Raw genomic sequence first — 21,480 nt, 5'->3', positions numbered from 1 at the left:
AATGCTACCACACACAGCAGGCAGCCCATTTCCTAGCACAGATAACTGATCAGAGATGCCTGGCAGTTTCTAAATTTTGGCCACACTGGGTAAGTTGACTTCTGCAGCAGTCACATTCGTTGTCACTCATGAGTGGGCTAACGGGATCAACTACTTCTTGAAGCAGGACACTTGAACATAAAATGAATATTTCTATAAACGGTAAAACCAGTAAAAAATCTTGTGTTTTTATGGTTTAATTTTATGTTGAGTGTAAATTTAATTTAAAAATTAAATCAGCGGAAACTGTGTGGAAAAGATACGGAAATGTTACAGTATACATTCCTGTGGGTAGTGTCACATTTCTCTGGTACAACATAGAGCATCAGAGCCACTGCAGTCACAGCTGGCTTTGCATCACCTGAAGGCTTCGTTTGCCAGGTTTTATCATGAGAATTTCTTCAGGCCTTCATCATTTGAGCCGTGGGCATGGCTGGAAGAGATTACACTTCTGGTCAGCCTGGCTGAATTTGGCAGGATCATGCTTTGCCTCTCTGAGGTGGAAACACATTTGGAAGAAGAGCCATGGCAGCATCTCAACTCGGATTCATTCCCACTTCTATGCCAGTGTCACTCATGGCCTGCTGTCAGAATTTTGTGGGTTTTTTCACCTCAATGAATGTTGCCACTCATCCTTTGACGACACAAACTTTAGGTGCATTTAGGCACTAAAAGCTATTATGACCATGCCCGAGCACAGCTTCTAAATACTGCACGCCTGTTAGTGTGTATGAGAGGCCACGCGAAAGGCAACCAGAGCGTGACGTTGCGATCACAAACGATTTCAATTCACGCAAAGAAAACACAGAAAAGTGTATTGTATATTGTTAGTATTTCGTATTATCTGCTATGTGCATGTTTGCGCACATGAGAATTATTTGTGTATGTGTGAGTAAGCATTCGTCGGGTATGTAGGAGATGAATCAGAGCTGTTACTGGCAGTCAAGGTGACTGTGTTAAGCCCCTTGAGCCCGCCGGTTGATTAGAAATGTGGTTTCAGATGATAACTGAGTCAGCGTCTTTGGTTGGATACTGTTTATTTTTGGTCGTAATAAATAAGAACAAAACAAAACAAAATAAAACATGTTTCTCTCCTCAGCTGCTGTGAAAGGATTCAATAAAAGAACATAGTGATTATACCCCTCTCTTTCTCTCTCTCTCTGAAATTGTTAGGCTCAGAGGATTGAAAAAATAAAGTGAAAAGAGTAGGATATGTTAAATGATTAGGAAAAAACAACTTGATATAGTCTGGATGTATGAAAATATACTGTAATGTTTGATGCAGTTTCAGTATTTAAGTGAAATTCTGACGGTAAATCAGTATTTTTCTATAAAGCAACAGATATTTTTTTTACAGCAGTACATGTAGCTTGAAGAAACACATTTAAATCTTAGTAGTCATGTAATAATGACATGTTGGTGTTTATTATATGCACCTGATGTCGTCTATGTTGAATTACATTCTGCAGTCTGCGTCGTGTAACTCTACAGTTCCCGGTTCTCTACTGCATTTCTTCATCAAAACTGACTGCGGCACATGGCCTTTGAGTGGGCTCTACATTTGAGCTGCGTTGATGTACACTGGTCAACAAGGTGCTGGAAACATTCCTCACAGATTTTGGTCCATATTGACATGATAGCGTTGCACACTTGCGTGAGATTTGTTGGCCACTGACTCTGAATACAGTGTACAGAGTACAGTGAACTTATTGTCATATTCAAGAAACCTGTTTGAGATGATTTGAGATGTTGCATCATCGTACTGGAAGCTGCCATCAGAAGAAGGGCGTTCGCTGGTTATAAAGGGCATGGTCAGCAACAAACTCCAGCAGAAAGCATAGATCTAGGCTTTCTTGTTGTTTCCATCAAATCTGGAATGATGCAGCAAATATCAATACTCATCAGGCCATGCAATGATTTCCAATCTTCTATTATTATTATTGTTATTCAATATTCTATTCTCAGCTGACAGGAGCGACACTGGTGTGGTCTTCTGCTGCTGTAGCCCATTTTCCACTCAGAGATGCTTTTTTGTCTATCTTAGTTGTATCGAGTGGTCACTGTTGCCTCTCAAACAACTGGCCATTTTTCTCTGACCTCTGCCATCAACAAGGTATTTTCACCCAGAAAACTGATGCTCATTGGATATTTGCTCTTTCTCGTACTGTTCTCTGTAAATTCCAGCCGATAAGCAGTTTCTGAAACACTCACATCAGCAAACATGCCATGTTCAAAGTCACTTCAGTCAGCTTTCTTCCACATTCGGATGCTCAGTTTGAACATCATCAGGTCGTCTAGACCATGCCTTCAGCCCTAAATGAATACCATGTGATTGACTGATTATAGATTTGCATTATAGGGCGGTTGAACAGGTGTACCTAATGAAAGTACATGAAAACTGTAAAATATTGTTTGCACATTGACCTTGCTTCACCTTTTCCTCAGTAATGATTATGTTAAACTACTGCCAGCATATTTTACATATTTAAAAACATACTTAAATTGCTTTGTAAGGCTCATTGCCAAAGCATTTATCTTGTGGCCCCTTGAAGATTTTGGCCAGTGGCTGGGTTACCTAAGCTGCCTGTTCAGGAGTTTCTTATCACAGTCATAATTTTAAGCCGGGAGCAGAAACACACCACCTGTCAGTGTCAAGGCTGAAATCTGAAGTCTTTTGGGTTATTATTTAATCTCTCTACCTCATGGCTAAAACGTCTCTGCTGGTTTGTTCTTGTCTTGTTTTGTCGCTATACCAACAGCCTAACCGCACACTAAACACCACCTGTTTGATTCTTGGATAGGATCGGACCTCCTATTTCCCATTATCACAGTGATTTCAGATCTCTAAGCCTGCACGTACTGTACGTACAACTGCAAACACACACACACACACACACACACACACACACACACACACACACACACACACACACACACACACACACACACACACACACACACACACCTTCAAATATACAGCCACACACATTAAGTCAAACTTCTACTCACTCCCCTCTGCTTCAGACTCCCTCAAACATCACGCATGAATGCATGCCACGGGGAATCAGCATGGCTTTGATAACAGCATATGTTTTCATGTAGGGATTGGAGTGTGAAGATCTCTGAAGGGAAGCTGTGCTTCTGCCAGCAGACAAAGGGGGCACAGGGCCAAAGAGATTTAGAGTGGCTACACTGCAGAAATGCTTCAGTGATCATACAGAGCTGAGTGCCAACAGAGGTGAGATTCAACGGAGCAAAGTTTGGGGGAAGACCAGGACATCTTGGGTCACAGGAAAGACAGCAATCAAGTATCCGTGTTGTTCCTCTCTGATTGTCATGGTTGTCATGATGTGTATGAGTTGCGGGATGGTCGTACGCATCACTGTGACTTGCTACCTTGTTAAGATTTGCCCACATCAGTGAGAATTTTTACTCCTGAGGAATATTTCATACTCCAGTGTGCACTGTCAGAAGAGGGTTATACTTCATTGCTCATATTTCGTCATTCTTATTTTCATTCTCCGTGGCCTCTGTGCTTTCACAATTGAGAGCATGTCTTTGCAAAGGCATTTTAATCTTGTTTCAAACTGTGCAGTAGGAGAGTCCTGATGGGATAAAGATAGCACACTTGTGTATATGCCACAGATTTTGTTCCTTTTCCTTCGAAAACCTTTTACTTGCTTAGATCTTCTGAAGAATTTCAGATGGCTTTTTTTTTTGACAGTTGATATAACACTGGAGTGTTTCAGTATCTGTGCCAAATTGTGCATGTTGTGATGCCCTGCAGTGATGCAGTAGGTGAAGGCAGGCGGGATGGGAAGAGAGCAGCACATGAAAGCTGTAGGTGGGAATATAGTTACGATGCAGCCATGCAGAATCCCACGACAGTCAAAGCAACAGTCTGCTCTTGTTTTTACTTAGCTGTAAGTATATCACGCTGGCTATGCTCACAAGCACCCACTCACCACCAGGTGGTTTCTCTAGGTGTGAGTGAAGTTGAATGACTACCAATATCAAACAGATGAAGACTTGTGCAAATGTTTACTTTAGCACTACATTGTTTTATACCTCAGAGGAACCGCGTAGAAGATTCGGTGACATGCAGTAATGTAGTTGTGTCCTGTGTTATCAACAGTATAATCAGTTTAAAGGTGACAAAGCTCAAGCATGACTTATCTAATTAGACAATACAATGGTTGGCTTGAAGTTTATCTGCGTGCTCTTCTACCCGTGATTTTTTTTATAGGTGGGGGTTTGTGTGCACAGCTCCTGGTGAGCCTTCATGTGAGCACACAATACCCCTGAGTCCTGTTGGGTTTGCTGCTCCTGTGATGCGATAGTGCTTAGCTCTGCTGATGATTGTGATGCGTACCTCTTTGACCTCTCCTTGCTCAGAGCAGGAGTAAACAAAAAGAAAAAAGGGAGAACAAAAGAGATGAAGGACACAGTGTTCTTTTCAAAGTGACCGTGGCTCTTTTTGCACCTCAGAAACATTTCCTCAGTATGCTGGGAATAGCTTTTGCTGCCAAAGCTAAAAAAGCTCTTCATTTTAGAGGACTGGTCTAATGGAAACACCAAACTCAATTTCATCACTCATTGCTAATAACTAAAGTTTTTATTGTCAAAGTTATTTGTGTCCTAATCTCTCAGCCCATTGCTACGAGTCCACCAGGCTTTTGCACGTACACTTTACATCAGTTCTTCGTGCTTTAATCGACTGGCTATAACACCTGGCTGCTTGTGCAGAAAAAAAGTAAAAATGAAACTGACTAAACTCATTGGCATGGCCAAAATATGCCTATTCCCAACTCTAAGAGAAGCAGCAGAGCCATTTAATACCACCTTCCAACTTTTGCTAAGTTACTTGCTCTGGTTGACATATTTTAAACTTATTTCTACCTGCTCATTGCTCTGCTTGCTTTTTTTTCTTCTTTAAGTAGCTTGTGTACAGTTCGACGCTATAGTCATTTAGAGAACAAAATAAGTACAGCTATATAAGCCCGAGCATGCTGAGTTCTGAAACCCGGCTGATATGTAAATCTTAGAAATCAATTATATTGCCAGGAGCATGATGCCGCTGGTAATTTCGCCCTCAAGCAACAGGAGGCAGCTGAATATGGCCTAGATCTGTTAGCATTAGGAGGGTTTTTTGGATTATACCCAGTGTGACAATTGAACAGCTTACTGCCTCTGAATATTAGTATTCACTTGTTATTGCTGCGGCCGGCCCCCGCATCTATTTTTGGCAGACCATAGCAGAGCTGGAACAACATTGTGGTGGTATTCATTATTCCCTTGGTGCTAAATAAAGAAGCGGTGGAGTCTCAGTGTTCTTTTTCTTTGTCTATCCTATTGTTTGCATCTGCGGAATATTCTGTATGCATGTGCATATGTGTCTTAAAGGTGTTAAGTGTGCATATGAGCAGTTTTGTCTCATTCTCGGCATCTGTTTACCGATCTTGGGTCTGGCTAAGAGGTTGTTGACCTGATTCTGGTGAGAGATGCCTTTTGAAATGCGGTGGTTTGATTTAGTAATGCATAGAGAATTAAGTATCAAAGTCAGTTTTGATCATATTTTTTTCCTGTTATGTTTGTTTGGCACACTTAAGTTAACTTTATAATGAACTGTTTATATTCTTGGTGTGCGCTGTATTCTTAGTTAAATTGAATAATGAAGAATCCAGAATGGTTCCTGCACTATGGGTGAACTGCAAAAGTTTTGAATTTGCCTTTCGTTGACTGTTAGAAGTAAATCATGTATTATATGCATGTTAAGTTCATCTCTAAGTCTGAATTAGCTGTGAACGAGTTTGAATTGTTGTCTGTCTCTGTGTGGGTTCTGTGACAGACAGTTCGCTTGTCCAGGGTCTCCCCTGTCCCTCGCCGTATGACAGCTGAAATAGTCACCTGTTCCACTGTGACCCTGAATATTATAAATATTCGACATGCAGAAGAATTTGGAAGGATGAATCCAAAATTGAGAATGAAATATTTTATCATTTTGGGAGTCGTGCTTTCTCTGAGAAAAAGCCCTTGATATGCTATGTCCAGTGAACAGTACTATGCAAATGCTTTCAGCTATCCCCCATGTCTATATGTTTTGCAAAGAAATTGGAAATGGACATGCAGAAATCTGTTGCTGCAAGCATACATGCAAATACAATACATAAGACAAAAACAGAGTTTCACAATTCTAACGAGCTTGAAAGCCAGTATTGTTAATACCACCTTAATTCTTCACAGCCTTAATGCTCTTAGACTTTTAGACTCTTAGAGCTTTCTTGTCATTTCTTTAAATAGTCTTTAGAAACAGCTCTTCAGGCCTTTTGGAGGAAATTCAAAGCTCTTCTTTGGATGTCGGCTGCCTTTTGCCTTCTCTATCAAGATTATAGCCATGACAGAGCATTCACTGTGTTTTACAGATGACTGTAGACCAGGGGTGCCCAATCCCGGTCCTCGAGAGCTACCGTCCTGCAGCTTTTAGATGCATCCCTACTCCAACACAGCTGAATCAAATGAATGGCTTGTTATCAGGCCTTTGCCAAACATGATGGCATGCTGAAGAGGTAATCAAACCATTTGAATCAGCTGTGTTGGAGTAGGGATGCATCTAAAAGCTGCAGGACGGTAGCTCTCGAGGACCGGGATTGGGCACCCCTGCTGTAGACCCTTACAGTTGTACCTCACTCCTGACCTCCTCTGTATATATTGACAATAATCTGAAAGAAAAATTCAAATTTGGATTAATCACTCCAAAAGGTCTGTTGCCACTGATTTTCAGTCCAGTTCTTTTGTAATTTGGTATTCTACCTATTTCCCTTCCTTAAGAATGACATCTTGATAGCTAGCCTTCAACTGAGGCCATTTCTGATGGATGAATGATGATCAGTTAAAGCGTCAGATGAATCCAGTCTTTGATAGATGTTTTTCCAATTCCTCAAGGACATAACTTTCCTCAAATTTTGTTGAGGACATGCTGCACACCGTGCTGAGATACAGTGTTTTCAGCTAATAGCTCCATGGGAATCACTGTGTTGGTGAAAAATATTCTTACACTAGTTAAGTTTTCTATTATCTCCAGTGTTTCTTATATCTGGGATTAAGTCTGATAAACTTTTAATTTTTAATTTGTGATCATTAAAAGGCAGTATCATAATACTGTCAATGCTATTATTTTTTCCACAATGAACACATATTAATTTCTTTCACATATAAGGTAGAAAAACTGCTCTAACTAAACAAACCAAGCAAACAAACAGAAAACAAAATATCAGTAAGACACTATAAGCCAAATTGCTATTTTAACCATTGGTATCAGTCTAAACTTTCACAATCACTGCATTTTTTTCTCTATTTTTAGGGGACGCTGTGGCGAATAAAAAAGTTCCCCATTCCATCATGTTCATTGAGGGGAATGAGGCCACTGTTTCCATGGCGATATTTGTAATCTAGTCTGTCTCTAAGGGTGTGAGGATTGTTCTCCATTGTCCTCAAGAAAAGAGATGCAAGGGGAAAAAAAGAGAGGACAAAATTCTGAAAAGGGGAGTCAGTCACAGCCTAGCTTGGGATATGCCAAGAGAGATGATTCATATGTGAATTATAGAGTATTAATATTTTTTTAAAAATTATTTCTTTAACAGTATTTTATGTTCAGGAAAAACTGAAATAAACCTATGTTGTTTGTGGAGTCCCAAAGATATCTAAGTTGACTTTCAATTTTGTGCTGTTAAATATTACGTAAGGTTTAAGGTGCAAACCTGGAAAAAATGTGGTATCCAGGTTCTGTTGAGTCACCTTTCCTATCTCTACAACTCCCCTTCTAAGCTGTCCGTTAGAACTGATATGTTTTAAAGCTTGAATCAGAAGTAAAGGCACATTTGTCTACTGTGTACACATCACTTTCTGTTACTGCTTACTTGAATTGAAAAGGTTACTTGGTGGTTTTCCTTTATAGCAAGACACCTTTCAAAAATACTGAGATATTGCAATTACATATTGCAGTAAGTCAAAGGATGAAGTTTTTATCCACTTAATAGACAAACATGAAAGTAGAGACAAGGCCACGTCTAAAAATAGGGCTGAGATGGATTTTAAAAACACAAACTGCCACACATGCTTCCTGGGCTTTGTGCTTGTGCCTCATTAAATATTCAGGAAAAGAGCCATCCTTGAAAAAAGTTTTCAAAGATGCCAAAAGCTGCCCATTGTTCAGAGTGAGAGCAGCGATGATTGGATTTTGTTTGAACAAAAGAAAAGCTTCATCAAAGTTGGATTGTCATTATTTCACATGGCCCAAGACTGGGTGCAGAAAGTCTCATTTCTCAGTGGACTCTGACTTTGTTTGCTGCTTAATGTTTGATTCGCTTGAGGGTTTAAACTACGGCACTGTGTTGTCTAATTAGCATGTGTGTAGCACTTAATGATTTCTCAAAAGGAAAGATTTGAAACATGATCCTGAATAAACAAAACAATTACTATCATTTACATCACAAAGTGGTAAACAGACTAGATGAAATGAATGAAAATATCTGTGTAAGTGTTCTTATAGTGAAATACAGTGTAAAGAAAGAATGTAACTTCTTTAAGAATTAAAGGACAATGTACTTTTGCAAGTAAAGTTTGGTTTCTGAAAATTAGCCTTGTCATGCAAACTTTTTAGAATGCTACTGATGTACTGTCGGAGGGATCTGTAGGGTCCTCCTCAGTGGTTAGCACAGCAACAATAAAAACACCTCAGCATTTCTCTCCTTGCTCGTTCAAAGCAAACTGACACCAGCGTGCATAACTCCTGAATAGAAGTAAATGTACTTGCAGACCTGGGATTTCTTTTGTGTGTTAAGTCCGCCATTACCACCCAATGTTAGCTACGTTTTTAAGAATAGTTACACACAATGGAAATGCAGAAATCTGTTGCTGTGATCTTTTATTCATTGGCATCATTTTTTTATACTTTTGTTTATCTTTGAAGTCTTTCTGCCCTCCTGCTGTGTATGACACAGCATGTGGGAGTATTGCTGCTATTTAGTTTATTCAGCAGACATCAGCGTGACACTGAGGATGTTTGGCATCCTCAAATATTCCTGTGACTCTAGTCTGTGTTGACTGTTTTGTGGTTAACCATTTAAACTTTGATTCTCTTCAATAGATATTTCCTGCTCAAATATTTTATGACTGCACCCATTATAGGATTGATTCTTAATTTTTGTCTCACTCTTTCTTCATCTCTCTTCATCTAATCATTTTGATCATCTTGTAGTTTAATGTACCCACTTACAATGCATGTGAATGATTCTTGACTCATTTTACTCGTTCCTAGAGATACATAACAATAATAAGGCAGGGAAAATGCATCTTCTGTATTACCCGTAGCTGCCATTGAATTTGGTTACTTTTCCCCTCTGCTTTGCATCAGCATCTGTCGGTGTTGATGAAGTAACACCGGAGACACTTTGTATCCTGGCATCGAGTTTTACCTTTTGTATGAAGCTTATTTATGTATTCCTGTGCTAGTGATAGCTACTCTCAATTTGAACAGAGTAAATGCACTGTGTTGTAGATGGGATGCTTCTTAAAATCGAAGTGAATGATACAGCATTCAGAAAGTGGTGTTCAGTGTCGTTTGTAGTAATGTCATAAGGAAGTAATGTATGGTTATTTAACATTATACATTATAGAACAGTTTTCAGTTCTTTTTTGTCTTCTCCATGTTTACAGGGGGCAAGTCCATTGGATCATGCTTCCAGTCCCAGTGTAGCCAGCATACAGCAACCTCGAGGGCGAAACAGTTTTGTCCACGAACACTTCCAGGCTCAGTACAGGTGAGAAGCACAGATGTAAAAATGTGTTAAAGAACTTTGTTTTTAAAATAATGTTTGTAGCATCAGGTGACTGGATGAATGTTCCTTATTTGTTGGCCTTTAAGCTTCAGATAGTTTCAACTGCACTCTTAGACTTACGCTGACAACGATTCTGGAAACTCTTCCAGGTATCTCACCAATTATGCAACATTCGGTTACACAATGTCCTGGGGTTGTGTTCGAATAAACAGAATGAAATGCATACTTTTAAACATATATTGCTTTGGCTAAAGTGACAATGTATTTTCTCTCCTCTGGATAAAAATCAGTACCTTGGGAAAAAGTAGGTCGGACAGACCTATAAAGGATTAAGAGATTTATCTTTAGTAGTGGCCTCTGGCTCTTATTCCTTCATTCACAGCGGAAAGTCAGTGACTGAGGTTTTCTAGTTTAATAGATCCATTAATGGAACTGCCTCTAGACCTTTGAGAAACTTTGTCAGCACATGTGGTGGACTACAATAACATCACTTTGAACATTCATTTTTTCACTTGATTGCTGAACAATGTAAACTTGCTGCACCCTTGTGAATATCAGGATGTACTAAAAAAAAATTCTTTATTTTAAGTTAATATTCGATTGGATAGTCAGATGATCTAAAAGAGAAATAACTTAGTATTTGGAAGGGAGAGATTATTTTTAGAATAAAAAAAGAAACACACACAAAAAAACATATTAGTGAAAGGTAGTCTTGGCCCATAAAGATAGTAATCTTTTCAGCTCCTTGTTACTAAGCCTGATTGAAACTTGTGAATGTCTTTTATGCATGACTGTCAGGCATGCTGTCATCAGCAGTTAGGCTAGTACAGTATGTTTCTGCATGTAGCAAAATATACAGTGATATGTTTCAGGAGCTTGGAAAGAAAAGCATCTGGACTTCTTTAAGTTGAGCTTAAAGAAGAAGTCCAGGCGCTTTTCTTTCCAAGCTCCTTAGACTACGAGATGACTGAGAACCTTCACAGACAGTGATATGTTTCCTTTTCTATTAGAGAAATAAGCGAGTAATATATATAAATTCATCAATCCCAATTTTTTGTGATTAACTCTGGCAGAGTGCTTGCTTTCTGATACCTCACACTTGGTCATTTTTTCCCAGTGGATTCAACATCACTATAATAGCTGCTCTGCAACATAGGTCACTAATGCATGATATGTATGACTGGGCTTCCAGAGAGAGTGCTAGTGAATTATGCCCATACTGTGTCTGAGCACCATCCATCCATCCATCCATCCATCTTCATCCGCTTTATCCGGGGCCGGGTCGCGGGGGCAGCAGCCTAAGCAAAGAGGCCCAGACCTCCCTCTCCCCAGCCACCTCCTCCAGCTTATCCGGGGGAATACCAAGGCGTTCCCAGGCCAGCCGAGAGATATAATCTCTCCAGCGTGTCCTGGGTCTGCCCCGGGGCCTCCTCCCGGTGGGACATGCCTGGAACACCTCACACAGGAGGCATCCATGTCAGATGCCCGAACCACCTCAGCTGGCTCCTTTCGATGTGGAGCAGCAGCTGCTCTACTCTGAGCCCCTCCCGGATGGCCGAACTTCTCACCCTATCTCTAAGGGAGAGGCCAGCCACCCTTCGGAGGAAGCTCATTTCTGCCGCTTGTATCCGCGATCTCGTTCTTTCGGTCACTACCCACAGCTCGTGGCCATAGGTGAGGGTAGGGACGTAGATCGACCGGTAAATTGAGAGCTTCGCTTTTACACTCAGCTCCCTCTTCACCACGACGGACCGGTGCAGCGTCCGCGTTACTGCAGCTGCAGCCCCAATCCGTCTGTCGATCTCTGGCTCCCTTCTCCCATCACTCGAGAACAAGACCCCGAGATACTTGAACTCCTCCACTTGGGGCAGGAACTCATCCCCGACCCGGAGTGGGCACTCCACCCTTTTCTGGCTGAGAACCATGGCCTCAGATTTGGAGGTGCTGATCCTCATTCCCGCTGCTTCACACTCGGCTGCGAACCGTTCCAGTGCGAGCTGGAGGCCCTCACCCGATGACAAGAGCGATTCATAAGACCCTTATGAAAAGGACACAGAGGGAACAGTTTACCCTGCCCGGGATAGGGTTACCGGGGCCCCGCCCTGGAGCCAGGCCCGGGGAGGGTGCCCAAGGGCGAGCGTCTGGTGGCCGGGCCTTAGTCCATGGGGCCCGGCCGGGCACAGCCCGAAGAGGAGACATGGGCCCATCCTCCCGCAGGCCCACCACCCGCAGGAGGCGCCATAGGGGTCGGGTGCATTGTGTGCCGGGTGGCGGCCAGGAGCGGAGGCCCTGGCGGACTGACCCCCGGCTGCCAAGACTGGCAATAGGGACATGTGTCTGAGCACATGAGATTTTATTTAGGAGGACTGTGTGGAATAGGAGGACGCCTTTTTTCATGGCTCATTAGTGTTTTTTAGCTGCAAAGCTAAATGTTTACTTAAAAACTTAAGTCAGTTTATGCAAAATTTTATGTATTAAGTATTTTAAGTATTTAAGTTGTTAATGTTTGCCCATTACATTTAAGCTCAAGTGGACAAACATTTGCAGTCCAAAGGTGGGCAATAAAGTCGCAAAAATGTATCACAGTATTACAAGAAATTTGTGATAATGATGATACAGAAAAAAAAATTGAAATATGTTTTAAATGTGATTGTATGCATTGTCGTGCAAAATTTCGATAGAAAGCACCTAAGCATAGAAGAAAGTGTTTGTATTAATGGATGAATGAGGCACTATATACTGCATGAACCAGTCCATTTACCATTTAGAAGTGCATAGCAGAGCATTTCTAAGTGGAAACAAAGTGGAGGACATTTTCCATCCTTCTTTTCAGTTGCTTAAAAAGTTGCTTAAAATCCTCTTTTTCCACTGTTTGAATTATTTCCATTCGTGTTTACGCCTCCTGTCATACAGAGTCTAACTAGCAAGTGCCCCAGTTAGGCTCAGTTTGTTTAGTTTTGGGATGTACATCACCAGCTGCTCATATCTGCTCTTTTCATGACTTCCCAGCCTGCTTATATTCATTCCATGGTGTATTTTTGCCTCAAGTGGTGAAACAAGTTTTTGTTTTGTTTTTTTGCATATTTTGCATAGCATTGTGCTTCATTGGAAGATGTTGAAGTCTCTTGTTACTAAATCTTCATCAAAGGTGGACATGTGACTTTGGCTGTGCTTTTCTCGTTGTTGTGCACATTAGAAAACATTAGACCAATAATATCATGATATTGCACTTTATCACGCAAAAATGATACCAGTATTGTCACAAATGATATGATGGATTCTTATGATGTGTTTGTTGACACTGGGAAGTCTAGCTTAGTTCAGGGGTCACAAATCTGCAGCTCTGAAGTCACATCCAGAGGCTACTTTATGTAAGGCTTTGATAAGAAACTAGATGAATAAGGGCTAAAACTAAAGATTTTTTTTTAAAAAAGAAAAAACTTCTGTAACCTGTTAAAAAATGAACAATTTAAATTAAAGTTATTATAATTTTTTACATGTATCATAAGTCCTGATTCCCACTAGGAATAGTTTCCAACCTGCGGCCCTTTACTGCATGTCTTCCTCTCTCTCCACTTTCCCGTGTGTCTATACTGTCTCTATCCAAATTAAAAAAAAAAAAAAAAAAAGATTAGAAGAAGCATTAGTAGGAAGACGGTGACAGACTTAAAGCTGTTGATTGAGAATCAGCCTAAACTAGTACATACAGTGGGGCAAAAAAGTATTTAGTCAGCCACCGATTGTGCAAGTTCCCCCACTTAAAATGATGACAGAGGTCAGTAATTTGCACCAGAGGTACACTTCAACTGTGAGAGACAGAATGTGAAAAAAAAATCCATGAATCCACATGGTAGGATTTGTAAAGAATTTATTCGTAAATCAGGGTGGAAAATAAGTATTTGGTCACCTCAAACAAGGAAAATCTCTGGCTCTCACAGACCTGTAACGTCCTCTGTAAGAAGCTTTTCTGTCCCCCACTCGTTACCTGTATGAATGGCACCTGTTTGAACTCATCATCTGTATAAAAGACACCTGTCCACAGCCTCAAACAGTCAGACTCCAAACTCCGCCATGGCCAAGACCAAAGAGCTTTCGAAGGACACCAGGAAAAGTATTGTAGACCTGCACCAGACTGGGAAGAGTGAATCTACAATAGGCAAGCAGCTTGGTGTGAAAAAATCAACTGTAGGAGCAATCATCAGAAAATGGAAGACATACAAGACCACTGATAATCTCCCTCGATCTGGGGCTCCACGCAAGATCTCATCCCGTGGGGTCAAAATGATCATGAGAACGGTGAGCAAAGATCCCAGAACCACACGGGGGGACCTGGTGAATGACCTGCAGAGAGCTGGGACCAAAGTAACAAAGGTCACCATCAGTAACACACTACAACGGCAGGGAATCAAATCCCGCAGTGCCAGACGTGCTCCGCTGCTGAAGCCAGTGCATGTCCAGGCCCGTCTGAAGTTTGCCAGAGAGCACATGGATGATACAGCAGAGGATTGGGAGAATGTCATGTGGTCAGATGAAACCAAAGTAGAACTTTTTGGTATAAACTCAACTCGTCGTGTTTGGAGGAAGAAGAATACTGAGTTGCATCCCAAGAACACCATACCTACTGTGAAGCATGGGGGTGGAAACATCATGCTATGGGGCTGTTTTTCTGCCAAGGGGACAGGACGACTGATCCGTGTTAAGGACAGAATGAATGGGGCCATGTATCGTGAGATTTTGAGCCAAAACCTCCTTCCATCAGTGAGAACTTTGAAGATGAAACGAGGCTGGGTCTTCCAACATGACAATAATCCAAAACACACCGCCCGGGCAACAAAGGAGTGGCTCCGTAAGAAGCATTTGAAAGTCCTGGAGTGGCCTAGCCAGTCTCCAGACCTCAACCCCATAGAAAATCTGTGGCGGGAGTTGAAAGTCCGTGTTGCTCGGCGACAGCCCCAAAACATCACTGCTCTCGAGAAGATCTGCATGGAGGAATGGGCCAAAATACCAGCTACTGTGTGTGCAAACCTGGTAAAGACCTATAGTAAATGTTTGACCTCTGTTATTGCCAACAAAGGTTATGTTACAAAGTATTGAGTTGTATTTTTGTTATTGACCAAATACTTATTTTCCACCCTGATTTACGAATAAATTCTTTACAAATCCTACCATGTGGATTCATGGATTTTTTTTTTCACATTCTGTCTCTCACAGTTGAAGTGTACCTCTGGTGCAAATTACTGACCTCTGTCATCATTTTAAGTGGGGGAACTTGCACAATCGGTGGCTGACTAAATACTTTTTTGCCCCACTGTATTTAGATCATCAAAATTGCTTATTCAAAACACAAATACTTAAAACTTTACTTTCTGCTTATGTGATGATCAGAGCTAGGATTTTACGTTGGGCATGAGCTGCAGAAGATTGTCAGATTTCACCCTAAACTTTGGGTTGGGTTGAAGAGGGACATTTTAAAAAAACCTGTCCCCAATGTGAAATTCCAAATAATTTACTAGCACCCATTTGTCGGTACTCTGGAAACGGGACATGGATTGAGTTAAATCTTCTCTGACTCACAGCTGATCACACTCTGGAGAATAGTGCTGTCGTGTCATGTTTGGTCTAACACGCACAGTTGACCTGGAGCATATTGGTGCTGGTCAACACAAAGGTTAGGCTCTGACCATTATGCTGTTAAGTTAAGCAGTCATTCATTCATGGGATTATCCATTTCCTTCACTGGCAGATGATGGATTGAATGCTTACTGTTGAAGACTATCCCTGAAGACCATCGTCTGCCGCAGTACTCTCAGAGCGACTAATTAAAATAACTTGGCACTGTATCTACTCATTGAGTCAGCTGTAGAGATGAAGATCGCTCTACTTAGACCTCTTCTTCTTTGTCTTTTCCATTCACTCTTTCTCTCTCACACTAAAACATCAACACACACCTGAACGTTTATTAGATCAAATGCTAATTCATAAGCTGATTAGAGGAACTGTGCATTTTGCCATTACAAGTCACACACGCATTAATACGCACACGTTATTACTGAAACATTTACAAAGTGTACTTTGTTCTTTCCTCCAACTCATACCCTTCTCATACAGCATGTCCTCTCTCCTCCTTTTTTCCCTTTGAGAACAATCCCAGCTATATTTAGACAAAGAGAAGAGAATTTTGTCTGTGAGTGCAAGCAGGGTAATGCTTTCTCCTTGCATAAGAGTGGCTGTAATTAGGTCTATATGCCACACACTTACACTTTCACAAACATACACCATCTGTCTTGTGTGTGTGAGTGTTTGTTCACAAACACAGTTTTAGTCATTAGCTTGGGTTCCACTGTATCCTGGCATCATTTTTAATGTTAAAGAAGAAAGGCATGGCTGCTTCTTAATGGACTGATTTTGTTTTCTGGTTCTGGTTTGAATGAAATAGATTGTAAAAGAAGGAGCGCAACGCAAAGACTGGACAGTTACTGTCTAACATCATTGCACTCTATAGTGAAGCTGTGCTAATGTATGACACAAAATATCATTCATGCGAGATATACCATTAGTGCCAGACATGCATGCATGCACATCTGTCTGTCTGTCTGGGTTGGCTGCTAATCTCTCAGTAGACTTTTCTGTGCTTTGATATGGAACTTTAAGGGGAAACTTAACACTGATCAGAGACAAATAACTGTGTTGTTATTCTGTCAAATTAGTACCATCTATTAATGTTATAGATGAACAGGACTGATAACGTTTGCTGTCAAGCTGCCATATTAATGTTAGCGTTTCATTATGTTGCTGTTGAAAGACTGCTAATAGTTAAATGGCGAACGTGTGCATCAGTCAGGTTACTGTTTATTATAACTTTTTAACACTGAAGTGTTATCGAAACAAAAGCTTTACTGACCTCTCAAATGCCTCATAAAGTGTCGTTGGATGTTTTGGACTCAGTGAAGGCCTGCCTGTCTGCAACCATGCCGTGTGACATTGTATTCTAAACAGCGTGGAGGCAGCGTGGAGGCAGAGATACTGTTGCATGAGCAACCGATTCAGTAGTCATTTTTAATATCAATCGCTGTGAGTGTTGATTTTTTTTGACAACTCTAATTATAAAGTTTGTTTTCTGCTCATGTTTGTGTGAGTGAATGTAATAACGACCAAGCTAACACATGCAACTGCATCACTCAAAAATTTTACAGCTGTGGGACTAGAGGCTGTTTGAGAAAGCTGTCTAAAATAGAGAAATGTGAGACAGTGGGGGCAGGGCCATGTGTGCTAGTAACAGGTCAATACACATTTTGTACAGGCTAAAACTAATAATCTTTTCTCTTTTTTTGATCAATTCGTTAATCAATTGTTGAAAAGCTGAAAATATTTTACAAACACTAAATTTTCACTGACAGGTTCTTTTGTTGTTTTCTGACCAATGTCTTTCTACTAGAAAACATATCACCTAAATCAGTAGTGCTATAACTGAAACCAGTGAGCTTTGATTTATTCCCAAACTCTGATGCATTGCTTTCCCTGTGACTCATTCTCAGTTAATAAGTAAAGAAAAATTCCAGGAGAGTTGAGTATTTGTTTTTGTGCTCTGGGTTTCATCAGACCTCCTACTGTGTAAAGATTCCTCATATCCATTTGTATTATTTTCTCTTATCTCATATCAGAGTTTTAGTCTGCTGAGTCTGGAGCATTATTCCTCCATATACTTTTCCTCTTTGTGTCACCAACAGGTTAAAAAGGAGTCACTTTCCTTCCAAACGTAGACTATCCAAAGAGCCGTCACTCACTTTTTTTTTGTTTTTGCCTGTGTCGTCCTCTGAAAAGGACGACACAGGCATGTTTCTTTTTGGCCTTTCCCTCGCTTGTTCGCGCTTTCCTTCCTTCTGCGCTTTCTTCCCGGTTCCTTTTATATCTTACAGAGATGCTCCTCAGAGAAATTTTAGTGGAGTTGTCTGATCTGAATAAATGTTTGCGATTAGAGCGAAGACTGTCTTGGGGTTTGGGTTTCCTGTGTGGGAGTTGGTGCTCAAGTCGCTCGGCTGTGCCGCTGTGTTTAGATGAGTCTTTGTCATAGCCTCCCTCTCTCCTCCGTCTGTCACTCTCAATTTTGTGGCATCTATTTTTAATGGCCAGAGAGATGTGCGGAAAGCCCGCGCCTCAGTCTCTGGCTAGATGAACAAGATAGTTGAAGGAAGGTTACTTTTCTCTTATCGCAGTGGCTTTTATTTAGATGTAGATTTGTTGTGAAGGAATATTATAGCTTTTAAAGTATAATATTGTTATGTTATGATATTCATGTCTTCAGATCAGTGAAAGTAGACTGAAAGCTATATGCAGGCAAACAAATCATTGTTTTTATATATCCTTGAAGATAAGCTAACAGACGTAACCCACAAATGTTTAAAAAAGCAAAACTAAAATGTTGATCTACTTACAAAATTTAACGGAGAACAAAAGATGTGAGTCCAATGTAAGGAGTTTATAACACATCATAATAACCATCGCTAATAAACTATAAACTAATATTTAATCTATAAACATTTATTCAATTCATTTCTATTTGTATATTGGGCCAAATCACAACAGGAGTTACCCCAATGTCTCAAGGTCAAAACTCTACAATAATAGAGAGACAACCCCACCAATCAGATGACCTATGAGCAAGCGCTTGGAGACAGTGGGAAGGAAAAACTCCCCTTTAGCAGGAAGAAAGAATCTTCTGGCAGAACCAGGCTCAGGGATTGTTCGGGGTGGGGGGAGGGAAACAGGACAAAAGGCACCCTGTAAAGAGAGCCAGAGTGTCATAATAATTCATGATTAAATGCAGAGGGGGGTAATGCATATAATTTCTTTATTTATGGCATTAGGTTGTGTAATAAAAATATTCTGATTTGTAGCTGATATGAGACTTTGACATTTATAGTCATTGTCACTTGAAAATATGAACTGAAGTTGAGCCATCTACTTACCTTTTCTTTAACCGTGATCATTATAAAGTGATACCCAAGTTTTCTCTACCAGTCATGCACTTTTATACTATATCCTTTGAAGACTCATCGTCCCATTAGGAAGTGCAAACTTCCTCTCATCTTCAAAGATGGTCTGCAGGAGCTCTATTTACCCCCAAAGATGCATTGTGGTTTGGAATGTACTCACGCTGTCCTCTTGGGGGGATCTGTCTGGTCGACCCATGCTGCAGAGCGGAGTGCCTGCTGAAAATATGACTTTTGATGCTTTCACCACCCACAATGCTTACTTCGAGCGCAGCATCGTGCAGCAGTGTTCCTCCCATTGATACCACCCCACTCCCTGTTGTACTTTGAAGTGGGTGCTGGCCATTGAGCGCAGGGCATTATCAAGCGAAAACAATTCTTTGATCTCTTTTTCCTTTAGAGTTAGCAAAAACAAAAGTCACATTGTAATTTGGAGTGGATGAAACAGCAAACCTAAATTGTTTTTACTGCTAGAACTGAAAATTACATCTCTGCAACTTTTTACACTAAACATTTTCTCACAGCCTGTAATGAAACAATAAATACAACAGATGTCACCTATGCTCACACCTGTTAGTTGTATTAGTTTTTTTTAATGACCTGAATTTTTCCTTCGTATAATTTTTATGTCTCACAAATATTCTTTTTTTTTTATCCCTCTTTAGCGTACTCTGTCACATCAAATAAACCAATTTTGTATTCTGATGGAGGAATACTTGCACAGAGGTATGAATCAAAACAGCCTACATTGAGCCCAACTTGAGCCCAGCTATTGACACTCCATAGTCACCCATCTACTTGTTTCCACTGAGAGCTGCTCTACTTGACTAGTGTTGTTCCATCAAGGTGATCTTGTCTGTGTGATGATTACTGCTGAATTAATATTGCATAATGCACAGATGCTATAACCCAGGCTCAGGTGGTAACAACATGTCATATTGATTATGTCATTCAGTACATTTTTTTCATAGTAGCTGGGACAAATATCACAGTTTGTTTTCATACCCTGATCGTAGGAAAATCTTTTCATGTTGCTAGTGTATAAGCCACGTTATCACATTATGCTGTCAGAGCTCATATACCATGAACAACTCTCCACTGTCCAAAGTGAATGTATTTTGTGTATTTTGTGCCAAATGTGTACTATCTTAATCATAGAAAGACCCGGAGTACAAAAGTTTCTGGTTAAGTTTTCCCTCTAAGACTCAAATAGAAGTTCACGTCTCTGGAGTTTTGCCTCATTAAAGCAGGCATTTTTCCTTTAGTGGGGACCCACCATAAAATCACCTGTGACATCCAGCCCTGCATATGTGTGTGCGCACATACTGGTGCACACATAGCCAGTTGGAGCAGATACCACAGGAGTCACTTCACTGTATATAAATGCACTATGTGGTGCAGTTTTACCCTGAACATCAGCTAAAACACTCCATGTGTGCAGAGGGACAGAAAAGAACTGTCACAGAAATACAAACCAGGCCACAGAATTGGTATTTGGGGTGGGTTAATGAGGTTAAAAGGTACTTATAGGTACTTATTTATAGCAGTGTATTTGGAAAAGGTAGCAGAACTGTGTGCCTAAATTTTGCTCATTTAAAATTAAAAACACTAATAAGATGGTTGTCGTTGGATCACGTCTATTTTTAATCTATTTAACATGTTATCTACATTCTACAGAACTTTATTATGTTATAGGCGTGTTTTGAAAGCAGAGGATATATCTTTAACAATCTGAGATCACAGCTGATACAGATCAGTTTAAAAAAGGCTTCAGCACATCTTGTCTCTGTGTTCAGACATCTCACGTGTAGAATTGCAGTATTAATTTGGTCCATTAATATTTAGTGCTTTTAAAAAAAATATTTTCCAGCTGCACTAACAGGAACATCTCGCCTTCCTTAAAACTTTATTAATTTATGTGAATGAAGTGAACATCTCTGGCTGACCCAAACTAAGATACATGAGGCAAAAAGTCAGAGAATGAATTTCCACCTGAAACTAGCCAAGCTAAAAAGAAAGAACGAGAAGCCATGATTCAAAATGCTGCAGTGCTCAAAATCTGTTGCATTGTTTTTTTTTTCTTTTACAGTTAGTTTTTAAAACTGCTTTAGCAGTGAAAAATGGGAAAGTGCAGTCATGTTTCCCTCCGTTATTTGTTGCACGGGCTAACATGAAGAAACGTATGGATCATTTATTTCAGGTAGGAAGGACGAAGCTCATATGTATGCAGGTGACACAGAGGCAATTTTCTCTAAAACTACGGGTGGGGGTGGGCGGTTGGGGGGTCTGGGAATTAATACTTAGTAAAGTGAGAGTTTGTATGAGACTTTAAATGTGAGCATGTGCGAGAGAATCTCTGCAGTCCTTTAGCTGAGTTAATTTCCCTTGACGGGAGGTCTCCACTTGTACTCTCTCTTAGAGAAATAAGAGTGCTCTCCAGCCCAGAGCCTGTGACACTTGACTGACTGACTGACTGACTGAAAGGCAGACAGAAGAAAATGAACTTGCTTTCTCTCTCTCAGTCCCAGTAGAAGCAATGACTTATAGAGAACTATGATGTTTATTGCAGCCCCAGGTATGCTGTGGATGGGTTTAGCAGATGTCCGAAAAATGTG

At 40.5% G+C, this 21,480-nt stretch overlaps 1 protein-coding gene across 1 annotated transcript in view; it reads left to right on the top strand.

Moving 5' to 3' along the window:
- Positions 1-21,480, top strand: part of usp43a (ubiquitin specific peptidase 43a) — a 131,443-nt gene that overhangs the window by 28,988 nt on the left and 80,975 nt on the right. The window contains exon 3 of the mRNA XM_086296175.1: positions 9,754-9,857. Within this exon, the coding sequence (XP_086152301.1) occupies positions 9,754-9,857 (104 nt within the window). The remainder of the gene's footprint in view (positions 1-9,753; positions 9,858-21,480) is intronic.

This window comes from Aulonocara sp. 'chitande type north' Nkhata Bay, linkage group LG6 (genome assembly GCF_057382095.1).
Source record: "Aulonocara sp. 'chitande type north' Nkhata Bay isolate Kocher_YH1m ecotype deep benthic linkage group LG6, A_spYH_male_GT1.1, whole genome shotgun sequence".
NCBI lineage: Eukaryota > Metazoa > Chordata > Actinopteri > Cichliformes > Cichlidae > Aulonocara > Aulonocara sp. 'chitande type north' Nkhata Bay.
This window is presented reverse-complemented; position numbering and strand designations above follow the sequence as displayed.